Below are 21,603 nucleotides of genomic sequence, written 5' to 3'. Positions count from 1 at the left end.
AGGCAGTATAGTGTAAAGAAAAAAACAATGAACAGCAGGTCTGGTCTCTAAACACTAGACTTGTAAATAGGAAATTCACTAAAGCACCCTGAGTCACGATTCTCTCATCTATAAAACAAGCTAAGATTACGTGATCTTTAGCAAAAATTCCTCACATAAAATCTTATTTAAAAATACACTTTATTTTCTTTAAATATAGATTGGACTACAACATGTAGGGAGGGCAACTAGGTGATGCAGAGGATAAAGTGTCAGGAGTCAAGAAGATTCATCCTTCTGAGTTCAAATCTGGCCTCAAACACTTACTAGGTGTGTAAGTGACTTAACCCTGTTTGCCTCAGTTCGTCATCTGTAAAACAAGCTGCAGAAGGAAATGACAAACCAGTATCTTTGCTAAGAAAATTTCAAATGGGGTCACAAAATGTCAGACATGACAAGAACAACTGAACAACAACCACAAAGGAAATGTAGGCTGTATATTTCAGGCATCTTTAAGGTCTCTTTCAGTACAAGGCTTATCATCTTAAAGATCTCATTTCTTCCCAACCAAGTAAAGGGTACCTCTTGATGAGGCCTAATAAACAGAACAGGGGGAGGGAAAAGAAAAATCCATCTGCAAAACCTAATGTTATCCTCTAACACTGGCTACATATCCTCCTCCCACCTCCAATCCGTATTTCTATCCCAAACTACATTTCTTTCCCACACCAAATCTTACTTTCACCCTCTTCTCATCAACTTGTAAGCCAACTCTAATAATATATGTTCTATCTGAGTCTCTCTCATACCTCAACTCTGCTCCTATGGTTCAATCTGTCTTAAACTCTTAACTCCTAATTTATATCTTAGTGTCCATCTACCTTCAGAATATATTAACCTGGAACCCTTTTCTTCACTTTCTTAGTTTATAGCTAGAATGTGTGCCTTAACAAAGCAAAGTATGGCATCATCAACTCAGCCACTTCCTCCCAACTCAGAAGAAAAAAAAGTCAAAATGTACATACATATGAAGAGGGCAAGGGAAAGCAACTGATCTTCAGCAATGGAATCTGATGACTAAATGACAAACCTACAAATAAATGCTTCTCATACCGAGTTGATAATATTAACTTAGTGTACAAAAACGTTTTACAAATCACCTTAAAGGTAGACTTTAAAGAACTCAAGGTAATCTTTCATTTTAAGAAAGAGAAGGAATTAACACATAGGGAAATGAAAAGCATATTGTTTTATAAGAAAAAACCACAGAGGCCTTTTGGGGAGCAAAGCTGCCATTTATAAAGGGTAAACTAAAGAAGGAATGCTTCCCATTATTGCTGTACATTAAAAATAGTACATTTTAAAAAGAAATAGAAACATTCTTGGATATATAAGACTACTACAAATTCTCAAAATGCCTCAGGCAAAGATTACCTTGAATACTATTAGCCTTCACAAGGTGTGCACAATCCATCAGCACTTCCTTTGGAATGTCTTCTATCCTTTCCCCCTGAAACACAAAAAAACCTAAATGGATGACTGACTTTAATGCTGAGCAAATTCTAAGCATGTGTAGAGTTCAGGGTACTTGACTGGTTCTATTTTATTCAATAAGAGAATTCTAATATGGCAGAGCAGAAAAAAAGCAAAGTTGAGAAGAGCCAAAGGAAATTTATCTTTTCATTCTCTCCAATTTAAATTTATATTATTTTAAGTAAATTAATTGTAGAAATATGAACAATATGTGATGCTTCTCATTGGGGGGAAAAATAACCCATAGGATCATAGATTTGGAAGTAGAAAGAACTTTAGGTTGTCTATATCAATTCCCTCATTTTACAGATAAGGAGACAGGCACTGTAAAGTGGCAGAGATAGGATTCCAAACCCAGGAGTCTTTACGTTGCACCTAACAATATATAAATTGAAAGAAGTTGGTTCCAAATACCTTGTGCAGCCTAAGGTACACATGAGCTGAAGAGAGTTTGTCCACATGAAACCTACAAAAGAGGAAAATCATTTTTAAGAGGAGGCTTAGGACTATTATAAGTACAGTATGAGGACAGAAAGAAGACTAGTTAGTATAGAGGAAGAAAAAACTGGACAGGGCATGACCATAACAGTAGATCTTAGGAAGCAGTCCAAGTTCTTCAAAACAGTTCCCAAAACATTATCCATATGTCCCATATAGCTTCTCTACCCCTTTTTAAAGTAATCTATTAGAAATATAAAATCAATAAATTTATCTAAAATTTCATCAACCTGCTTACAGGCTATATTATGTGCCCTCTTGGGGATGATAAGTTTTATATGTTAACATTCCATGCAGTAAAGAATTACTACTTTCTATTTCATACTTCAACAGGTGTTCCCAGTTCTGGCATCATCAGATTCTGCTTACAGATCTGTATCTACAACTATTCATTTTCGCTTCATGAATTTGATGATTTTGATCATATCCCATTCTCATTTTATCTTTCCAAAATGAAGAGTATCCTGTCTTTTCTGAGAAATGACCTCCTAAAAACACATTGTGTTCCAAGTAGCAGAAACACCATGATTCTGTACAAAGGCGAGATTATGCTGTTTATTCCAGTGCCTTTCGTGCTGATTCCTGACATCTGAGTAGCAGCACAAGCACAAGAATCTTGAGTAAACAGTTTATATCAAGATCCTCTTTAGTGGGTTCATTACTCATCTCAGAAACTCTCACTTTATCATCCTATATTGCATTATGCTTCCTATTTGAGTTCATCTACTACTTTTCAACCCATTCACAGAGTCAACATGAGCTCTTTCTGCTTATAAACATTCTTCATGGCATTTCACAACCCAAGAGAACTAAGAATCATCTACATAAACCTAGAAACTCCATTGTGTACTTCCCTTTTGTGGTCCTGGCACTGATCCCTAAGGATTACTACTATAAACCATTCTCCAACATACACAAAAAAAAGGGCTTTTCTTTTTCTGTTTATAATCCAACCCTTGTTTTTGTAGTATTACTTTTTAATCATGTACTGCTTATTTTAAGCATTCTTTTTTAAACTTTAAGTTCCAAATTCTCCATTTTAGACCTTTTCCACCTATTGATAAGGTAAGTAATGATACCAATTACACATGTAAAATCATGCAAAGCATATTTCCATATTAGCCATGTTGCTCCTTCCCCTTAAAAGCAAGAAAAATAAAGAAAGTCGAAAAAATTACACTTCAATTTAGTCAAGAATTCATGACTTCTCTCTCTGGAGGTGGATAGCATTTTTCATCATGAGTCCACCAAACTGTCTGGGATCATTATATTGACCAGAATAGCTAGTTTTTTCCCAACTGACCATCAATACAATATTGTTGTTACTGCGTACAATGATCTGGTTCTACTCATTTCACTTTGCATCAGGTCATATCAAAAGCATTCCCTTTGTCATTTCTTGTAGCACAATAGTATTCCATCACAACTTGTTCAGCCATTCCCCAACTGATGGGCATCCCCTCAATTTCCAATTCTTTACCACCACAAAAAGAGTTGCTTGCTATAAATAAACATTTTTGCACAAATAGGTCCTTTTCCTTTGATCTCTTTGGGATACAAACCTAGAAGTATTATTGCTGGGTGAAAGGTTATGCACAGTTTCATAGCCCTTTGAGTTTAGTTCCAAATTGTCATCCAGAATGGTTGGACCAGCTCATAATTCCACCACTAGCACATCAGTGTGCCATATTTGTTCCCTCCAGCATTTGTCACTTTCTTTTTCTGTCACATTAGCCAATCTGATAGATGTGACGTGGAAACTTGAAGCTGTTTTAATTTGCATTTCTTCAATCAATGGTGATTTAGAGCATTTTTTCATGAGCATAAATAGCTTTATTTTTTTTTTCTGAAAATTGCCTGTTCATGTCCTTTGGCCATTTATCAGCTGAGGAATGGCTCTTATTTTTCACAAATTTGACTCGTTTCCCTATATATATAAGGCCTTATTAGAGAACTTTTCTGTAAAAAGTTTTGTTATTGCTTCATTGTCCATGGTATTCTTAGTTTCCCTGATTATTTCTTTTAATTAGGTCTATTTTTGCTTTTGCTTTTTCTGAGATCCTAATTGCTACCCCTGCCTTTTTTACTTCAGTTGAAGAATAATAGATTCTAGAATGCTCTAGACACTAATATTTTAACTCTTTGCATATATTTGTTTCAAGCATGTTTCTTATAAACATATTGTTGGGTTCTGGTTTCTAACCCATTTTGCTGTTCACTTCTGTTTTAAGTTCATCCCATTCACATTCATGGTTATGATTACTAACCATATTTCCCTCAATCCTATTTTCTTCTATTTAGCCTTCTCTCTCTTTATCCTCAATCCTATTATTCTCTATTTCTCCTTCTCTTTCTCTTTTTACCTTGTCCCTCCTCAAGTCTGTTTTACTTCTTACCACTGCCTCCCTTAATCTGCCCTCCCTTTTATCACACCTACCTCTTTCTTTTAACCCCCTCCTGGCCTACTTCTCTACTGGATAAGATAGATTTCTATCCCCAATTGAGTGTGTACATATATATCTATATCTACATAGATATAGATAGATAGATATATTCTTCCCTCTTTGAACTAATTCTGATGTAAGGTTCAAGTATTGCCCACCCTCCCACCTCCCTAATTTCCCTTCTACTGTAAAACCTCTTCCTTGTGTGCCTCTTTAATGTGAGATAATTTTAACTTTTATTTTATCCAATTTATGTTATATATATTATATATAATGCATATTATATATAATCTGTATTATACATAATATATGCACTTTATATGTTATATATATTTTATATATTAAATTTATCTAATTTTATAATTTTCTTTAATTTGTCCAGCAATTCTAATTGAACTTGTGTCCAATTTGCATTTCTTTTCTTTGAGGTTTTGCTTGTAGCTGTTTTCCTGTTGTAGTCTTCTGAGTTGGTTGTCTTACTCTTTCCTGTCACCATGATCAGTCTTTTTTTTTGGTGTCTGCTCATTTTTCCAGGCTAGTTCTTAACAGAAATTTATGTTAAAGCTGGTTCTGTTCGCCTAAGGGTGGGGAGGTATTATCCCAAGCTCCAGGCTTTTTCACATTACTGTTTTCAAAGCTAGTTCTGGGGAGCCTGCAAGTTTTCATTGCTTCCAAAGTGGTTTTATCTAGGGAGAATGATCACTGCTTTCCTGGTCTATGCTTTGGTTTTTACCCAGGAAGGGTCCTACTCCCCTGGAGCTACAAGCACTAATGTTTCTCTTTGCCCTGAAATGATTAACTGTAGTCCCTGCTCTCTTATGATTGATCACAATCACTCCTCTACACCCTAGAACTGCAACCTAGAAATATGTATGGGCAACGAAGCTGCTAAATGGTGTTTGTCTTACGACTGGTATCAGTTCAGGATCCCCTGAAGTCCCTTTTTGACCAGTTGTCTCACCCCTACACCATTCTCTGAGCTGAGAGTTCCCAAAGCTGCTGCTGCTGCTACTGCCACATCCAATGCACACTGCTGGTGTTAATCACTGCTTGCATTATGGCAGGCCAAATGTCACAGATTTCTCATACTAACCTTAGTCTTAGGCTAGAAAAATGTCTCATCGTGAATTTTTGTTAGCTATGCCACTCCAGAATTCAATCTGATATATTATTTTAAAGTTGTTTGAAGGGGAATGTTGGGAGAATTTACCTGAGTTACTCCCTCTACTCTGCCACTGTGGCTCTGCCCCCTATAATTCAGCCCTTAATAACACACCTGCACCCACACTATACCCATGGTGAAGTGCTACACTTGAAGTGGAGAGACCCAGGTTTTAATTCCACCCCAAATACTAACTGTGTTTCTCTGGTCAAGTCAATCAATTCCTTTGTTTCCTCATCCATTTAAATGGAGATGATAATAGCACCTACTTCACAAGGTATTTTTGTGAATCCACATAAAGCACTACGTAAGATGGTAGAGGTAAAGCTAGAAAGGACTTGAGAGACTATCTAGTTGAATTCCCTCACTCTACAGATAAGGAAACTGAGGCTCAAAGAGTTTGTGACTTGCCCAAGGTCACAGAGGTTGTGTCAGAGATGGGAACTGTACCAAATTCCTTTCACCACAGAGCCAGTCCTCATTATTATTAGCACTCATTTATTATTTTATTAAGCCAATGCTCGATGTAAAGCCTCCTTCAAAGCCTTTGTGAAAGTCTAAAGATTTTTAATGTTCAATTCCCTTTTTTCTTCATTCCACTCTTCTGATTATTACTCATAACACATAAATTTAAAAATCTGTAAGTGATTATGATTCATTTTAGGTAACTTACATAGAATTCTAGTAGCTAGGCCAGTTAACTCCCTTGGATAGACAAATTTATGGAAATAGCTGAATACTATCAAATTTATTCTCCCTTATTTTGACTTTTTTCATTCAATTCCACCCTTATTTCAGGGTCATTCTTTGTACTGAGAGTCCTCATGGGGGTGAATTCATTCTGTGATCAATTCAGAGATTCAGATTCAGAAATCCTAAGGATGTGTCCAAATCTGACAGTGTGATATCAAACTCTTAAAAAAAATCCCAGAACTGACCTGGTCTTCCACAGTCTCTCTGACTTATAATTTAGGATAATATTGGCTTCCTGAAGCCCTAGGGGCATGTTATAAAGTATACCCATAAATGAAAATTTGTCTTCAGTGTATTTAATGAAAGGATTTTTTGCTTGCACATTTTGGATGCAGCAATCTATTGGGCATGTATTTTCAGTAAACAGTCTATAACAGGCATTTAGTTTATAATGAGGTCCTTTTTCTGCATCAGAGGACTATGGTAAATCAACCTTCTTGTTGCACCTGTTCGTATGTCTTATATGTAGATGTTTAAACCCTCATGTCTCATAAGACAATGGCTTTTACCAAGTAATTAAGTGTCTTTTGTCTCCCTCAAGAGATGGCTCTAGATTAAGAGAACAGATACTAACTTGGAAGGGCAACCAGGTATCTAGCACTGGTGAAAAAGACAATGTTTGGTTTTTTTTTTTTAGTTAATTAAAAAGTAAGTTTTAACCAGGACTTCTTGGACAGCTAAAGGGATAGCTTCAGACCTGAAAATTTTTAAATGTGGACTTCTCAAGTAGCTAGAGAAAAAGATCCTGGACTAAAAGAGGATTAATGGGCTGGAAAAAGGTATCCAAACTAAAGGAAACAAGTAAACACCAATTCCAAATCTACAAACCATAGGATTACAGATGCCATGTGTTTAAATATCTTTTACTCATACTATCCTCACTATTCATAGTGGAACAGTGATTACATTATTTAAGAAGAATGTGAGGAAAAAAATAACATATTGGCCAAAAAAGGCCCCAGAAAAAACAAAAAGACAAATATGTATTGATGTTGTGATGAGTGCCAAGGTTGCAGTATCAGGAGAAAAGTCCCTTGTTTTAGGTAGTGGTAGCAAAAGCTGAAAGCTAGCATAGCAGTCAGCTATTTATAATTTAATCTACTTAAATGGGAACACGGGACACTGGCCTTGTTCTTAATCTCTGAGGTCTAATATTTGATCATGAAAGTCTTAAGTCAGGTAGACTCTTCTTCATAGATAAGGAATGATACTCCATAAAGAACAATGAGAGTTACTTACCAAATATCTTCTGGCCAGCCATATTTTATTAGATCTTCATCTGAAGGAAAGACAAGAGAAGGATAAGAAACATATTCTAGGAACCAGATATCACTTAAGATTGGCCAGGGTTTACAATACAAAAGCAAACAAACAAAAACCACTCGGATTTTTTTACTTCAAGCATTTTTAGGGGTAGTAGGAAGTAGTAAGCTCCTTAAACCAACAATTCTCATTAGGTTGTTGTGAACTATTAGTAGTCCCCAGAGTTCACCAAGGAGGCCAATAGGTTAGCCAAACACATGAGATATGTTTGACTGAAACTCCTTTAGGGCATTTACTATAATGTTTTATTCATCTCTGTAGAACCCTCAGCACCTAAAATGCTGCCTTGAACCTAGTAGGTTCTCCATATATTTGTGTTGAATGTCTGAATGCATAATAGTTTCTGGTCAAAGTTCCCAGAGAGAAAAGAGAAGTAGTGAATATCTTCAAGTGACTTTACTGTCTCAAAACCGGGTGAGTTAATTTTTTTTAATTGAGTTAGTAAATTAATTTTTTAAAAGATTAGAAAAATAGTTAAAATTCTTTTTTTATAAAAGAATTATAAAAACCATCACCATCACCTTCACAACATCTCCCCTTGGATCCTGATGGTAACAGCCCAAGACCCTGGACCCAAGAGCCTTGGGAACAGTAATGCTTCTGGCCAAGTGGCCCCTGCTATCATCTTGAAAAGCAATACCTGTGGAAATGCAGGCTGACAACTGTTCCTAGAGATCCTATTGCTACAACTACTGAAGATCTAGAAAAGAAAATTCTTGCCACCAAAGCCCTTGGCACTGTCAAACAGTTCAACATCAGAAACTAATATTTTATCGGTGGAAATGACATCTACTTTGATTTTCAACCTAAAGACTGTGGGACTCTTCCACCAGATTGCAGCTAAAACTTTCATATGTATTTTCTCCCCCATTAGAAATGTGAGCACCTTGACAGCATAGACTGTCTTACTCTTTAATTCATACCCCCAGCTCTTAGCACAGTATTTTGCATATAGAAGTACTCAGAAAATGCTTTAATCACTTATTCATTATTATATTTTAATTTAAGCTTAAAGATATCACCATGGAAAAAGGCATACAACTCCTGAGAGACATTCACTTAGTTTTTTTAGAAAAATTTTATAAATATCAAATGTCCTGTTATCAATTTCCAGTTCATGCTCCTTCCAATATTCTCAATATCCAGTTTATCATGGTAATTTGCTGATAGAAAAAGAAAAGTTTAGCATTATCCTTACATGGGCAGTTATAATTCTTGCTTTATAACACTATCTATAATAAATTATAAAGTTAAGAGTAAAACGTGAGAAATGTGCATATGGGTAGCTGTGTGTATATGCAAAAACCATCACATCTGAAAAAGGAACAATTGTTTTGCTTTCTGCAGCTGACATAATAGTTTACTTAGAGAACCCTAAAGAACTAGCTAAAAAAAATGAAATTAATAATGTCAGCAAAATAGCAGAATATAAAATAAATCCATAAAAATAATCAGCACTTCTGTATATTACTAACAAACTTCAGCAGAAGAAATAGAAAAATTCCATTTAAAACAACTTGTTATTCTTGTTGCTCAGACTCTTCATGACCCCATGGGACCACAGCAAACCAAGGCTGTCTATGAGGTTTTCTTGGCAAAGGTACTGCAGTGGTTTGTCATTTCCTTCTTCAGTGGATAAAGGCAAACAGAGGTTAAGTGATTAGCCCTGGGTCACACAGCCAGTAAGTGTCTACAGACGATTTGTTCAAGTCTTTCTGACTCCCAGCCCAACACTCTACGCACCTAGCTGCCTCTTTAAAAAACTACAGAATGTATGAAATACTTAGGATTCAACCACCAAGATATACCTAGGATCTACATGACTACAACTACAACAGACTTAACAGAAATAGATAGTCACTGGAAAAATATTAATGCTCACAAGAAGACTGAACCAATATAGTAAGAATGACACTAATATCTGGTGTCATATCAAACTATCAAAGTTTTTATTTTATAGAGTTAAAACCAAAAAAAAATGAAATAAATCTGGAGGAACATAAGGTCAAGAATTTTGAGGGGACTAGTAGCACCACATCTCAAAATCCACTACAACGCAGTAATAAATAAAGCTTTTTGGGGACTGGTTAAAAAACAGAAAGAAGACTGGGTGGGTACACCATATACAGAAGCAAAGGAACTTAGTTACCTAGTGCTCAATAAACCTAAAAGCCCTAGTTATCAGGGTAAGAACTCACTATTCAACAAAATCTGCTAGGAAAATGGGAAATGGGTCTGGCAGGAATTAGGTTTAGATCAACATTTCACAATTACTTAGATTTAAAATGTCACATCTTAAACAAAGTAGAGGGGCAAAAAAGAAGTTACCTTTCCAATCTATAAAGGGGAAGAGTTCATGATCACAGCAGATAAAATTGACAATTTTGTTTACTTAAAATTTAAAAAGTTTTGCAAAAACAAAATCAAATGCAGCTGAGTTTAGAAGAGAAAAAAATCAACTAAAAATCTTTTCAGCAAAATTCCAGATAAAGATCTAATTTCTAAGCTATACAAAGAAATTATTCACATTGTTAAGAACAAGAGCCATTCTCCAACTGAAATCATCAATGGTTATAAGCAGGCAGTTTTCTGAGGAAGAAATTCAAGCTCTCCATAGCCATATGAAAAGCAAAAATTATCTAAGTCATATGCAAATTAAATCAATTTATACCACCAAAGCACTTCACCATTAACTTCCTAATGATGAAGCTTTCTGAATTTAATCAGCCTTGTCTTCAGATTATAGGCAACAGTCCAACACCATCCTATATTCAAAGCCTTTTTTCCAGCAAGACCTTCCAGAACTTACTGTCCTGAGGTTCCTCAAACAAGACATATATTTGTGGACATGGGCAATGTGAAAATTTGTTTTGTGTGACTATGCAAATGTTACAAGGGTTTTATTTTTCAATGAGGGAGCAGGTGAGAAAAGGAAATAAACATTTAATTTAAAAATGTTTTAAAAAGTAAGCATAATCTAGAATACATACAATACACACATATGCTTCCTGTAGAATTTTAAACAAAATCATTCCAGTAAACTAAGGGAAATTATTTAATTTGAATACCTAGATTCAAAGAGTACTAAAGTGATAATCCAATTTTAAGAGAAATAGCTTTTTCTGTAGGTTTTGAATGAATACTGGTGTTCTCAGGCAGTTAGATGGCTCAGAGTCAGGAAGACTGGAGTTCAAATCCAACCTCAGAGACTTACTAGTTGTGTGACCCTCAGCAAATTGCTTAATTGTTGTTTGTCTCTGAAGAAACATGTGGTCCACAGAGTCATGAAAAGCTATACATGACTGAACAACAACAATTCCTCAATTCATTCCAAATTGAGAAACTGCCTGAGAATTTAAAAATATGGTCTTATTTTTCTAGCATATAAATGAAGAGAAAGAGAAGAAATATTTTAAACTTCTTACACTAAATCGGCTGAAATGATCTATTTAATTTTCATTTTAAAATACTTAGATGTCAAGGATCTATATTTTATTTGGTGTGGGCTCTCCTTATTATGTAAACCATAATTCCGCTATGTCTATTAAAAAGTCTATAACTTTCACATTTCTTCACCAACCTTTTGGTAATGATCTCAGATAATTAGCTTTGCCTTAGTAAATTAGCATTAACTATCTGCTATTTACTATCAGCTGTCAAGATCCTGAGTCATAATCATACCACAATGAGGCAACAGAGTTGGTCTCTCTTTAGTGGTGGTCAAAAAATAAAAACAAAACCAGAAATACACAAATAAAGCAAAACACACTTAGCATAACTGAAAGAGATATAACTCAACTGGGAGCCAAAAGACCTGAATTAAAATTCTGGCCATGTCACTAACTAACTGGATGACCCTGAATTAACCCTTTGTTTATAGTTTATAGAACATTTTCAGATATATTACCTCATTTAATTTATTTCTTTACAATAGCCCTTTGGGGAAGATTTATCTCTATTTTACAGACGAGGAAACTAAGACTCTCGTCTAAAGGGAATACTGAATGTAGAAATTCACTTATCTGAATACAGAGTGCTGTTAGTTTAAAAAGACAGGCATTGCTTTTTAGTCACTTAAAAATATGGTAGTTGATAATTTGATTTGCTGTCCTTTTTTTGGCCTTTTGCTCTCACTGTGGGGCAGGCGGAAAAGACAAAAATAAATTGAGGAATTTCAATGGTCTCTAGATGACGTATACTACCCACCTCTTGATGGAGAAGCGAAGAACCTAAGATACTGCAGACAAACATTTTCAGAGAGTTAATATGGACATTCGTTTTCCTTGAAACTTAGATTGTTAGAGGACTTGTTGCCCTTTATGATGGAGAGGAGAGAGGAGGAGAAGAAAAGAAGGTCGCAAAGGTATCTTCCTTTTTTCTTTTCAACATAGGGGGGTGCGGGGGGAAGGTCAAAAAGAAGCAAAGTCAAATGGGACAGTCTGAAAGTTTTAAGCTGAACTTAAATACTTGAAAAAGAAAGCATGTGATACATAACAGAGATCTGGAGTTTTGTGCACAATCATTTTCTGTTCCACTATGTATATGGAAATGCCCATTTTGTTTGTTGTTTGTTAAGTTTAGAATAAAAATGGAATTATAAAAAGAATAAATGAGGCTATGTCCTAGCTGAGAAGTTCCTTACAATTTTTGAGATCCTATGGTTTATTTTCTCTCATTTTCATAATGTGATTGACTCTCTGCCTCCACCTGCTGGCCAATGAGAGGAATAAGTCAGCCCCTATGAGAGAAAATAAATTGTCCAAGCTATAATTTATAGCTGTCTATGCAAAAGATCAAGATGCTGAGCATGACAAAAGCTACTAGAGAAGATCACGCTTGTGCCAAAAATTTCTTTGTAGCATATAAAGTATTTTTCTGCTATGCCAGGAAACAAGTGGGTTGTAAGAAGTGGAAAAGCCACTAGAGGATGAGAAACAAATTTCCATTAATTCAAGAAGTGAAGGGTCTAATTTAAAAGGCTTCAGGAAAGAAATCAAGATTAGAAAAACAATAATTTCTCACTTATCTCTGGCTATAAAAATGAAGGAAAAGCCAAAATCTAATAAACTGGGTTCCAACACAGTCCACCAAACAGCAAGCAGAGAGGTAAAAAATGTAAAGTACCATTTTTGGCACTTGCAGGTGTCACAAGCCTCCTTAGAATCTAGTGGAGACTTGGTGCCCTATATCACCTTCTACTGTTCATTATTTTGCAGAGACAAACGGAAGAGCACAAAGGGCTTCAAGTACAAGGCAACTCAGTATCCACACTGATTCAAAACCAGTGGTGAACGCCTTTGGTGAGCATACATCTTCCTGTTTTATACCTCACTTGATATTACGATCAGAGGATCAATGAACCTCAATTGTTATGTTCCAAGGAACCTTGAATAATTACTACAAATGGATGGGAAATACTTTGTTGAAAAACAGTCTTTATGGTGATATTTCTCTACTTTTTTTTCTAAATCAATAAGCACAGTGGGATCTTACATTCTTATACACTAAAATGGTAAAAATGTGGCCCATTACAGCACTTGCAGAAAAAAAAATCTGTTTATTCCCTAATGTCCTCATTAAAGATGACCTTAATTTGTCTATATATGACTCACACAGAAATTTTGTATGGGGAGAAGACTAAGTATAAAACTAGGCAGTTGTTGACTTTTCTTCAGTTGCCTTTTTTTGTTAAGAAGGTCAAAGATTTTTCTCCCTATATTTGGTATTTTTCTCTCCTTTAGATCCCTCAGTTCTCTTCCAATTATATCTCCTCTACATACATTTAATTCAGTCTGGCTGCTTTTCCCATCTTTGTTCCTCTTAGGTCCATTCTGACCTCCCCCATAAACACATCTGGAACGAATGCTCAGGTAAGTGTGGTGGTCCCATATCCACATGAATAGTAAAACATTTGTTAGAGTAATGTATGTAGACAGTGAAGCTGGTTCTCAACATGTTCCTGATTATAGATGATGTGCTGGTTAAATTATGTCCTGGAACAAGGAAGCTGCATAGAAAAGGGTTATAGCCCCACAATCAATCAAGAGTTTGAAAGCCTGACTATTCACATAAAGAAAACCAAATGGATGAAGAATGTTTATTACCCACTTTATGCATTTGGAGAGAAAGCCTACAGACCTTGTCTCTCAGTCTGTATATCTAGGAGTTGGGCCTGAGAATGGACAGGAGAGTAAGCTGTATTGACTTTGGGAAGTTGCAAAGCTCCTTTTCCCAAGTTTTCCATGAAAACAAAATCTCATCATCTTCTTAATACTAACATTTTATTTTTGTTGTATATGATAGAGAGACATGGAATACAACAATCTTCTAAGAACTAAAAGGAGTATCACACAGATGGCAATGGAGAGCTCATGGTGGGTATAAGCAGGCTACAATATAAATAATAAGGAACTTTCAAGGAGAGGATTAAAAGATGTCTGATATTAAGAAAATATATAGTCCTAAGGTAAAGGACAACATAGATTTCAGTCTGTACCCTGAATCCCATCTCTTGGTCATGAGATGTGTAAGCATGTTTCATAGTTTGTAGCAATGGCTCTTTATGACATGGATCAGAGCTGTTTGGTCTTTCAGGTTGTTTACCTCTACAATGTGAACCTTACTTTTTGCACGTCATTGACCCATTATTCTACCTTTCTGATCTTACATTCTGTGGCTGTTAAATACTGAACATTTAAAATAGCAAGATTCTCGATGCTTTATCTGCCTCTTATGGCAAGTTCAGCAATCCATTTTACACTATGCTTTAAGAGACTCTTATTTTCGTCCATGTAGGAAAACATAGGAAAACAGGAAACCCAGGAAGAGAAAACAAAAAATAGAGAACCAGGGAGAGGCCCATAAATACAGTAGTTCAGCTCTGTACTCCCTAGGGCAGTTATTTTGCCCTATGAGCTCCCCTTCCAATTGGAGGTAGAGGAAGGGCCTGGGGAACAATTAGGTGACTGAAGGTAGCACTAGATGAACACGACTGCTCCATAGCTGTGGAGTGGAAGCATTCTACCTTACCTCTAACTTATCTCTGGCCATCAATGTTGTTCCTATACCTAACCACCTCCCCAACTCTCTCTCTCTCTTCCAAGGTCTCCAGGATTCTGAAAATCAGAACTACAAACTATTACCTTAAGCCCATGGGAGTCAACCTATAGCCTAGCCTCTCTCCTCAATTTTTGTAAGGCAAAAGTTAGACCCTAAATTATAATATCCAAGTAGCAACCTGGATTACAAAGAAGAAGGTTGGCTTTACTACATAATCAAAAGTGACACAAATTATAAAGCATGAAAAATGTTTCTTATTCAGTCTCAGAAACATTAGCAGGCATCAAATCAATCAACAAACATTTATTAAGAAGCTACTAATTACCAAGCACTGTGTTAGGTGCTAGGAATACAAAAACATTAAAATGGTCCCTGGTCTCATGGAATCTAGCTTGGGGAGACAACAGGTACTTATATAGATATATACAAGTTAACTTCAGATGAAAGGCACTAGGACCTGGCAGGTAGTAGGGAAAGGGAAGGGGAGAGGGGAATCATGAGAGGCTTAATGTAGAAGGTGGCATTTGAAAAGAATTAGGGATTCCTTTCTTCTTTTAACTTTCCACAATCTGACTTCCAACCTTATCAGTCAACTAAACTTTCTATGAATTTACTAATGCTCTCTTAATTGCCAAATCTAATGACCTTTTCCCTATCTTGGTTTTTCTTGGTCTCTCTGCAGCTTCTGACATTATTAATCACTCTTTCTTTAGGGTTTCAGGACTATTCTCTCCTCATTCTCCTCCTACCTATTTGACTGTTCCTTCTCCATCTCCCTTGCTGGATCTTTATTAAGGTTACCTCCAGTAACCAAAGATATCCCAGGGTTCTGTCTTGGACCCTCTTCTCTTCTCCCTCTATTTCACTAGGTAATCTCATCAGCTGCCAAGTACTAAATTATCACCTCCATGTTGATGAGTCTCAAATTTACTTTGAGGACCTAATCTCTTTGAGACCTCCAGTCTCAAATCTCCAACTACCTAGTGTACATTTTGAATTTAGATATCCCTTAGACATCTTAAACTCATTATGTCCAAAACTGAATTCGTCATCTCTCCCCCAAAACAACCTTTCCCTTCTTCCTAATTTTTCTTTTATTATTAAGAATCATCCTCCCAGTCACCCAAGTGCACACCGGAGGTGTCATTCTGAATTCCTTACTCTCACCTTACATTCCCACATCCAATCTGCTGTCAAGGCCCATCGACTCTAACTTCTAAGGATCTCTTGTATACTCTCCCCTTTCTCCTCTAACCCTGCCACCACCCTGGTGCAGACCCTCATACCTCACACCTACAGTATTATAATAACCTGATGGTTTGTCTCCCTGCCATAGGTTTCTCCCCACCCCATTCCATCTTCCACTCTGTTGCCAAAGTGATCTTCCTAAAGCACAGATCTAACCACGTCACTCCCTCTACTCAACAAGTTCCAGTGGCTCCCTATTGCCTCTAGAATCAAATACAAAATCCTGTTTGGCATTCAAAGCCTTTCCAGTTTTCCTACAGTTTACTTCCCCCCTACACACACACACACACACACACACACACACACACACACACACACACACTCTCTCTCTCTCTCTCTCTCTAATCAGTGACATTAGGCTCCTTGTTCTTTGTCCAACAAGAGACACCATCTCCCAACTCCATATATTTTCACTGGCTGCCCTACATGCATGGAATCTCTTCCTCCTCACATCCACCTCTTGGCTTCCTTCAAGTCCCAGCTAAAATTCCCTCTAGAAGAGGAAGGCTTTCCTGATTCCCTTTCATCCTAATGCCTTTCTTCTGCTGATTACTTCCAAATTCATCTTGCTCAGACCCAGTTGTTTGCAGGTTGTCCCACCATTAAAACTATGAGCTTTTTGACAGCAGGAATGGTCTTCAACCTTTTTTTGTATGCCCAACACCTAGTACAGTGCCTGGTACACAGGTGCCTAATAAATGTTTACTGACTGACAAGCTGACTGATTCTAAGTGATGGAACTGAGAAGTATATTCCAGATAAGGAATAAAGGGTTGTTCATGAGGACCTGTAAGGTCAGTTTGGTTAGAGTTCTGAATGTATGAAGGGGAACAATGGTAATTCTGTAAAGGTCTCAAAAAGCCAGAGAAAAGAATTTATATTTGAAGTTATAGAGAGCCACAGGAGTTTGCTGAATAGAACAGAGAAATGGTCAGATGTGCACTTTAGGAAAATCAGTTTGGCTGTGGAAAATGGACAGGACTTGAGGTTATTTTACAATGGTTTAGGTGAGAGGTAATGAACTAAGGTAGCAGTTGTGTAGGGAGAAAGGAAAAAAACAATTGTGAGAGCTGTGCCTTCAAAGCCTATGACATAGGATATTTATTTGTTCTCAACTAAAATAGATTTATATAGATTTAAAATTCCATAACAATATTATAATGAAACTCTTTATAAGATTTCCAAGCACCAGCTAGCCTAATAATTTCAAAAACTATTCAGCACTAACAAAATTCAAACGAAAGTATTTTGACACCTAACTGAAATTTTTAATAATGGGATTTTGACCTGAAGGGCTCAAAAACTCAAAAAAAGCTCAAAAATTCATTCCCAAAGCAAAACAGAAGAGAAAGAAAAATAGTATCACTTACCTGTTGGAAATTTCAAAATCAAATGCTTTGTAAAACTTACTTTCATATTTATCCTTTCCCATATAAATGGTGTAAACAGATGAATCAGCTAAGAAGAAAATACAAAAAGAAAAAAATAATCAGATAATACTGTACATTACCTTACAAAACTATGGCATGAAGAAAATACACTAAAGGCTTGGGCAAGATATACAAATGGTCACTTTTCTACTTGCTCTAACTATTATGCTAGTTTTGAGATCTGAGTAATTTTCTGTCTTCTGAAGGGCAAATGGGCTTGTAAAATGTACAAACATTAAGAAATTCCACTCAATTTTTCTTGGATTACTATTTATCATAACTTTCAAGTCCAATAATGTTTAATATTCTTCAAAAACAAATAAAAACAAAAACACCAATAGTGGAAAACTGCTCAAGCATTTAGAAACCTATTAAATTTGGCCAAAATTTATTCTGTAAACTTACATTAAAAAAATTACTCATTATCTAGCAAAAACAATCTTCATGCCAACAGAAAAGACATGGCACTTCTAGGTCACATAATCAATAAGATGGAGGACTAGACAAATGAAAACAACTCTGAGGTTCTACTTCACAACCCTGAAAATTCACAAAAATCATAAATAGCAATAGTCAATGGTTGAAGGAATTGGAAAATGATAATCATACTAATACATTATTGGTAAATATGTGAAATAGCACAACCCTTTTGGAAAGTAATTTGGAATTACACAAATAAAATGACTCAAGTTCACACCACAGACTCCATTACTGGAAATCATGTAAGAAGAAAGTCACCATCTACTCTAAAATATTTGTAGCAGCACATTTTGTGATGGCTAAGAATTGAAAACAAAGTGGATGCTCATTAATTAGGAAATGACTAAACAAATTGTGGTACATGAATATAATGGAATATCACTGTGCTATAAAAAATGATGTGATAAATACAGCGAAGAAAGATCTACATGATCTATAGCAGAGTGAAGCAGAGACAAGAAAACAATATACTCAATGACTACAACAATGGAAATAGAAATAACTACACACCAAAGAAATCAGAAGTAAACATAATAAAATTATAAAGATCAAGCAGAATTAAAATGAAAAGACATGAGATTCCCCAATTGACACTTCCATAGAGGTGGGAGGCCCGCAGATGTTAAACATTGCATATGTTTTCAGACTTTTTCAAAGTATTGGTTAGTTATGCTCTCTAAAAAATTCTACTTATTATATGAAACGGCTCTCTGGGAGGCAAGAGAGGAAGGACACGGATACATAGGATGATGTAAGAAACAGAAGATAGCAATAAAATTTATTTTTAAAAAGAAAAAATTAAAAAAGAAGACATGGCAGCCGAGGTCAACACTATTATAGAGTACAAGTTCATCTGCAAAACATTTAGGGGAAAAATGATTGAATATTACAAGTAATCATGCTTCATAAAAAAGAAAGAAGTAGAAGAGAGGAAAATGAGCTTGCAGAATGCTAATCATCAGACCTAACTATGCTAAATCATCCAGAGAACATTTATGGATGAAAACTGAAAGGAAAAGAACAAACAGAAATGAAAGGGAATTAGTATTTCAAAAGTAATCAGTTCCCATAATACGTAACAGTGAAGGTGCCACAAGAGAACTCTATTCTCATTATCCAACATGCCACATGGGGGCATAGAAAGTCATTTAAGAAAATGAAATTGGGAATTCAGTGGCTAGGCCAGAAAAAACAGAAGTCATGTACTGGAGGTGCCACATAGGACTATTGGATTTAGGTCTAGAAGGGCACTTAAAAAGCCAGAGTCCCCACTTCCTCATTCTACACATGAAGAAACTGAGGCCTAGGGAGTTGAAGGAACCTGATCAAAGTTACACAGACAATAAGTAACAAAGCTAGGACTTAAACCCAGTTCTTCTCTAAACTCAGTGTTTTTTTTTTTTTTCCCACTGTATCATGTCACCTCCCTGTCCTCAGAGGTTAAACTTTCAAAACAGAGACTCCCACATGATATCAGCACAAAAGGAAAAGCATAAAAATATCAATTTATGACCTATATGTCTACTTTATCATCTCTATAAAATTCAATTCAAGTTATTCAGGGAGACAGACCTCTATCATAATCATTTCCTACCTATGGAACCAAGCTTCAATTATGAAATATTTTTCTAATTCCATTGCTTATTTAGGCAAAATTTCATATAAGAGAAAAGCAAATCCCATCTTTAAGGCTGAACACAGGGCAACTGAATTTAGAGAAAGAATTCCAAAGTTGGAAGGGACTTCAGTATCGGCGGGTACTGGAAAAAAAGAGTTCTCTTCAACACACCTGACAAGTTTTCATACAGTCTTAACCAGAAGACCTCCAGTGAGGAGAAACTCATTATCTCCCAAAGTAGCCATTCCTCTTTTATTGCTCTAACTATCAGAGAAGGTTTTTCCTAACATCAAAGCCTAAATTGGCCTCTCTTTAACTTCCATCAGCTGTTTCTAATTCTGCCTTGTGGGGAAGAGGAACATCTCTAATACTGCTTCCTGAAGGCAGCTAGGTGATTTGAGGGAATACAGCACTGGGCCTAGAGACAGGAAGACCTGAGTTCAAATCCAGCCTCAGACACTTATTTACTAGCTATGTTACTCTGAGCAAGTCACTTAACCTTTTTCTGCCTCATTTCCCTCAACTATAAAATGGGGTTCATAATGCCACCTACCTTCCAGGGATGTTATGAAGATTAAATGAGATAATATTTGTAAAGTTCTTAGGACAATGCCTAGCACATAACAGGCAGTATATAAATGTTTAGTCCCTTCCCTCTTCAACATGACATGATAGTCCTTCAAATATCTGAAGATAGCTGAGACTTTTAGGACACTGTATACAAAGTAGATGGAAGATAGTCTCAAATGGGAAGGCATGCACTAGGGCAAATGGGAAAAGCCTCCCGTAGAAAGTGAAATTTGAGCCAGGTCTTGAAGAAAACCAAGGAAGCAATGAAATAGAGGTGAGAAAGGAGAGCATTTCAGGCACTACAAGGACATGGGGACAGGAGATAAGAGGGTAGTATGGAAGGAATAGCAAGTAGGTCATTAGAGCTAAATCATGGAAGCCACAGAGAACAGCAAAGTATAAGGCAAAAAACTATAGAACAGGGTCAGGTTATTAAGAGCTTTAAAGCCAAAAAGAGGCACTGATATTTGATTCTGAAGGTAAAAAGGAGACATCAGAGTTCTTTGGGGGCATTGGGGAGCTGACATAGTTAGACCTACAATTTATTTTTTTTCCAAAATTTATTAATTTGTTTTCAGTTTCCAACATTCACTTCCATAAGTTCTAAATTTTCTCCTCCTTCCTCCACCCCCTTCCCAATATTGCATGCAGTCTTACATGGGCTTTAAACATACATTTCTATTAAATACATTTTCACATTAGTCATATTGCATAGAAGAATTGTAACGAATGGGAGAAACCATGAGAAAAAAAAAAACAAAACCTAACAGAAAATGGTCATATTGACAGTTTGGAAAAGTCACTTTGGCAGCTGAATAAAAGGACTGAAGTGAGAAGAGAAATGAGGCAGAAAAAACAGTTACAAGGTTACTACAATAGTCTAGGCAAGAGGCAGTGAGGGCCACTATGTGAGCAGATAGAAGATTTAGCATTGGACTGGACATGAGTCAAAGGTGACGCAGAATTCACACACCCTCTGAAATCTGCTCTCCCCAAATCTAGGTTTTCTTTTCTATCACCACTTCCTTGATGAATGACCATTATCCATCACTTCCAGGGCAGCTACATAAATAAAGTACTGGGCTTGGAGTCAGGAAGATTTGAGTTCAAATTCAGACTCACATATATAGTAGTTGTGTGACACTGGGCAAATCACTTAAACCTGTTTACTTCAGTTTCCTCATCTGTAAAAATGAGCTAGAGAGGAAAATGGCAAACCACTTCAGTATCTTTGCCAAGAAAACCCCAAAAGAGGTAATGAAGAGTCGGACATGGTTGAAAAACTACACAATAGCCATCGCTTCTACCCTAACAAACAGTTCTGCTCCCTTTATGAGAACAGAATTCAAAGAATAAAATAAAATAAAATAAAATGTCCCCTGGGAGGGTCCTCCAACTTTTGACCAGACCTTTGTCAGCAAGGTAATGTCACTGCTTTTTAGCATGCTGTCCAGATTTGTCATAGCTTTCTTTCCAAGGAGCAAACATTTTAATTTCATGGCCACA

At 36.2% G+C, this 21,603-nt stretch overlaps 1 protein-coding gene across 4 annotated transcripts in view; it reads right to left on the bottom strand.

The window, feature by feature from the left end:
* Positions 1–21,603, bottom strand: part of CCDC25 (coiled-coil domain containing 25) — a 56,181-nt gene that overhangs the window by 30,496 nt on the left and 4,082 nt on the right. For 3 of the 4 annotated variants that reach the window (XR_011972407.1, XM_072633834.1, XM_072633835.1), the window contains exons 2-5: positions 17,410–17,457; positions 7,609–7,648; positions 1,927–1,978; positions 1,414–1,489 (exon numbers count right to left, since the gene is read on the bottom strand). Coding sequence is in view for 2 of the 4 variants with exons in the window: in XM_072633834.1 (XP_072489935.1) it covers positions 1,414–1,489; positions 1,927–1,978; positions 7,609–7,648; positions 17,410–17,457 (216 nt within the window). In the remaining 2 variants the exon portion in view is untranslated. Of the gene's footprint in view, positions 1–1,413; positions 1,490–1,926; positions 1,979–7,608; positions 7,649–17,369; positions 17,458–21,603 lie in introns of all 4 variants that reach the window. The other variant, XR_011972408.1, reaches the window with a different exon arrangement.

This window comes from Notamacropus eugenii, chromosome 1 (genome assembly GCF_028372415.1).
Source record: "Notamacropus eugenii isolate mMacEug1 chromosome 1, mMacEug1.pri_v2, whole genome shotgun sequence".
NCBI lineage: Eukaryota > Metazoa > Chordata > Mammalia > Diprotodontia > Macropodidae > Notamacropus > Notamacropus eugenii.
The sequence above is the reverse complement of the archived record's forward strand: the minus strand, read 5'-3'. Positions and strand labels throughout refer to the sequence as shown.